We start from the raw sequence: 4145 nt of genomic DNA, 5'->3' as shown, positions 1-4145 counted from the left end.
CAAATATAAAAAATAAAATATTAATTAGAGCGGTAGGTTGTTTAACATTAATAACTACTACAGTGGTGCGTCGCAGAATGCAACGTAAACGAAAAAGACGTGCAATTTGGTCAAGAAAATGGCTCATGAGGCGAAATGAAGGTCGTGGTTTATTAAATTTGTTAAATCAGGAACTACTAATTGAGGATATAGAATCCTACAGAAATTTTCTGCGGTTGGACAACCAGCAATTCGAAAAGATGTTAACTCTTATTGTTGAAGATATACAAAAAGAGGATACGTTTATGAGGGATAGTATTAGTCCAAGAAATAGGTATGTACTTTTGGGAATATTGTTTGAATAAAAACTACGAGAAATTACGACTTCAACGGATCGATTGATTACATTTTTATATATATATATATAGGTTGGAAGTTACCTTACGCTTTTTAGCCACTGGGATGTATTCTACTCGCATTCATGAATCGACAATTTCTAAATTTATACCTGAGGTCTGTCGTGCTATATATAATCACTTGAAAGGAGAATATCTTGAGGTACTTATGTTGGTAAACATTTATGTAAATGATTATGTATCTTTGATTATTTCCAGATACCTACTACACCAGAGGCATGGAAAACTATTGCCGATAATTACTACCAGCTATGGCAATTTCCAAACTGTCTTGGGGCCCTCGATGGTAGACACATAAAATTTTGTGCACCAATATCATCGGGATCATTTTATTATAACTATAAAGGTACAAACTCTATTGTTTTATTGGGCTTAGCTGGTGCAAATTACAAGTTTATTTATGTTAACGTGGGTGTAAATGGAAGAGTTAGTGATGGTGGTGTATTTCGAGAAAGTAAGTTTTCTAAAGTTTTACAAAACAACAACCTTAATTTCCCAGAAGATGAAGTTCTTCCAGGAAACGGCTCAGAAAAACTCCCTTATGTAATCATTGCCGATGATGCTTTCCCACTTTCTACTAGGTTATTAAAACCATAGGTATGCACAAAGAGGCCTTTGTCAGGAACAAAAAATTTTTAATTATAGGTTAAGCAGAGCACGGAGGATGATTGAAAGTACATTTGGTATATTAGTTAATCGTTTTCGTGTATTACGTAATCCTATATGTCTTAATGTAGAAAAGTTTAACTAATTACCTTAACCCGTATAGTTTTGCATAATTTCTTGGTACTAGCAAAGGGACAGTCTACACTGACATCGATCCTGATGAAAAACTTGATTGCATGGGAAACATCGGAAATCAAGATGGTAATAGGTGCACTGTAAGTGCTTTAAGAATTCGAAGCAAATTTAAAGATTATTTTTGCACAGTTGGTGCAGTTCCTTGGCAAAACGAGGCTGTAAATAACTGTAATATGTAGGCAATAAAAAATAAACTTTATAATTAGTAGTTTAATTTTTTCCTACCTGCACAAAAAAAAATAATGGATGCTTCAATATTATTTTAAGGATAGGAGGATATGCTTATAAGTAATACAAAATATTGACTCCTTAAAATAATATATATGTATTTATTGGTACTAATCTTAAAATATATATTTTAAGAACTGTGACTTATTTTATACTCTCTATATCTTTTCAAGTTAGTAAATATAAGATTAGCTATATCCTCTTCGGTTTCATCTAATAGATCAGGATCATCAATGCAAAAGCCTGCAGGCCGTTTGAATTAACTTCCTTGTTACTACTGAAGGCTTCTGCCAAATGTTGCATCATTTGTGATGCTGTGGTTAAAACATCATTTTCATTTATTCTTTCTTTTTTTTTTTTGTTTTCTTAGAACACTTGCCTTTATTTCACTTCGATTAGGTGTCTTAGTGATACCACTGTTCGAATCAGTTTCTGTTGGGTATTCTGTAATATCAATAATAATGTTTTCTTCACCATTCCGGTTTTCTTCAACATATTCTCCATACTGGAACAATATAAATTAAAAAAAATAATATATTGTACTTCTAATACTTACCTGTGGTTCCATTTCTTCACTAAATTCACCCCCAGAGTCAAGAAGATTGAGGTTTTCTGCAATACTTACTGTCTTTTGATGATCGTGGTACACTGTGCTCAACAATAATCATGTTCTCAAAATACCACAATGTAGGTCTATAAATCTGTTAAAAGGTCAGCATGATTAGGAAAGTAATGATACATAATAAACCTATTATTTAACAAGTCTTACCTCATCTGCACCTGTGCCACTTTTATTAGATGCCTTATATTTTCTATACTCGGACAGAAAATTAGTTCGCAAATTATTAAATTTGCATTTAATTTCCGCCAGTGTTACTTCTGGTTTTATTTTTCTCAATTCCGTTTCAATTTCAGTCAAAGCCTTGAATCTCGCGTGTCTATTTTTATAAGAAACTGATTTTACGGCATATAAACATGAATGCTTTTGATATAGATCTATTAACATTTGTACTTCATTTCTACTCCACGACATAATTTTTATTTGTGTAATTTTTTAGATTAACAACACTACTGGTTCAATTTTTAGATAAACTAAATAAGGTTAAATTACGAAATGTTGACACAAGATACACTTGACAATCAGAAACTGAAAACAAAAATCTTACAAAAATAAGAGGGCGCTGGTGTCCCATATGTATCGTTAAATTAACTTCGAAACTTTTTATTTACCATTATAAAAACAAATTGTAATAATTATTGACTCGACTTCTAGTTTTTAGGTTAGTATACCTCCCCGATATATCTACTGCGCCGCGCCATTATTCCATGGCTAGAAATTGGCCTCAATGATTTGGGATCGAGGGGGATTATCCCTCTTTATCCTGCTTCATCTCGTGTAGGCCTGGACAGCCTTCGTAGGTGGGCCCCATCCGTCGTCTACCCCGACCGCAAATGCGGCCGGTGTAGGCGCTTTGTGGGACCTCCTTTTGTCCTGGCTGGGCCCCGCCGGCTAGGGCCCTTTCTTCTGGCGCTCTTCTTGCTTCGCCGGCTCGTCTGTGTAAACCCCGGGGGTAGTGTCATGTTTATGTGTGGTATGGTTGGGTAGGGTAGTGCGGCTATGCAGCCTGGGATGCGCTTTGCTAAGGTGGCCCTTAGGCTAGCGCGGGAGGGGAGGGTTAAGGAGGGTATGGGGGGTGTGTGTGTGTGTGTGTGTGTGTGTCGTTGTCTTCGTTTCTTGATCCTGGCTGTCTCTGAAACAGAAAAGGTTAGCGGGCAGGGGGGGGGTCATTGGGGTGGTCACCCAGGGTCAAAAAGTTGGTGTCTAGGTCTTTTGTGTTTGTCGGTCACGTCGGGTACGTAGTCAACGGCTTGCCTGAGGAGGGGATTGTCATGTCTAGCGGCTACGTCAAATCGTTTCTCCGCGTTTTGTCTTATTGTCTGTGTAGCGTTTGTGTATTGTAAGTCTCGTAATATGTCAGTGTTTCTTACGTACCAGGGCGCGTCGGTGGCCGTGCGGAGGGCTATGTTTTCCACAGCCTGTAATGACTTTAAGTGGCTTTTTGCCGCGTGACCCCACGCCGTGGAGGCGTAGGTTAGCTGCGGTTGAAGTACCACCTTGATAAGCGTTCGCTTATTCCTTAAACTGAGGGTGTTTCCACCTTTGAGTAAGGGATAGAGCCTAGCCCTGGTGGTCTTCGCTCGCGCCACCGTCTCCACGATGTGCGGTTTCCACGTGAGACGCTGGTCCATCGTCACGCCCAGGTATCGTGTTTGTCGATTCCAGGAGATGGGTTCCTGGGATAGTGTCAGTCTGTCAAGGTTTTGTGGGATTTTTCGTTTGGTAAAAAGGATAGCCGAACTTTTGTTGGGATTAATTTTGACTTTCCACCTGTTGCACCAGGTTTCAAGTTGGTCTAAGGAGCTTTGGAGGAGGTAGACGGAATATCTAGGATCTACGGATTGGGATGTGATTGTCAGGTCGTCGGCGTATAAGTATATGTTGGTGTTGGGGGGATGTGGGATGTCGGAGTTGTAAATGGTGTATAGGTGTGGGGACAGGACGGTGCCCTGGGGGACACCGGCCTCCATGGGACGGGTGGTGGAAAGGGAATCTTGGATTTGGATGCGGAATTTTCGGTGGTGTAGGTAGGATTTTATGAGTTTGGTAAAGGATATGGGATATTGGTTGGTGAGCATTTTCATCAGTAGGCCTTCATGCCA

General features: G+C 39.1%; 1 protein-coding gene across 1 annotated transcript; it reads left to right on the top strand.

The window, feature by feature from the left end:
* The first annotated feature begins 239 nt into the window (after positions 1–239).
* LOC108916438 lies at positions 240–1146 on the top strand. Its single transcript, XM_018722693.1, has 4 exons — positions 240–313; positions 408–537; positions 594–976; positions 1041–1146. The coding sequence occupies exons 1-4, from the start codon at positions 240–242 to the stop codon at positions 1144–1146; spliced, it is 693 nt and encodes a 230-aa protein (XP_018578209.1).
* Positions 1147–4145: the final 2999 nt, after the last annotated feature.

The sequence above is a fragment of the Anoplophora glabripennis genome, unplaced genomic scaffold (assembly GCF_000390285.2).
Source record: "Anoplophora glabripennis isolate ALB-LARVAE unplaced genomic scaffold, Agla_2.0 scaffold2359, whole genome shotgun sequence".
Classification (NCBI taxonomy): Eukaryota; Metazoa; Arthropoda; class Insecta; order Coleoptera; family Cerambycidae; genus Anoplophora; species Anoplophora glabripennis.
Note: the sequence above shows the minus strand (reverse complement) of the source record. Positions and strands in the feature narration are given on the sequence as shown.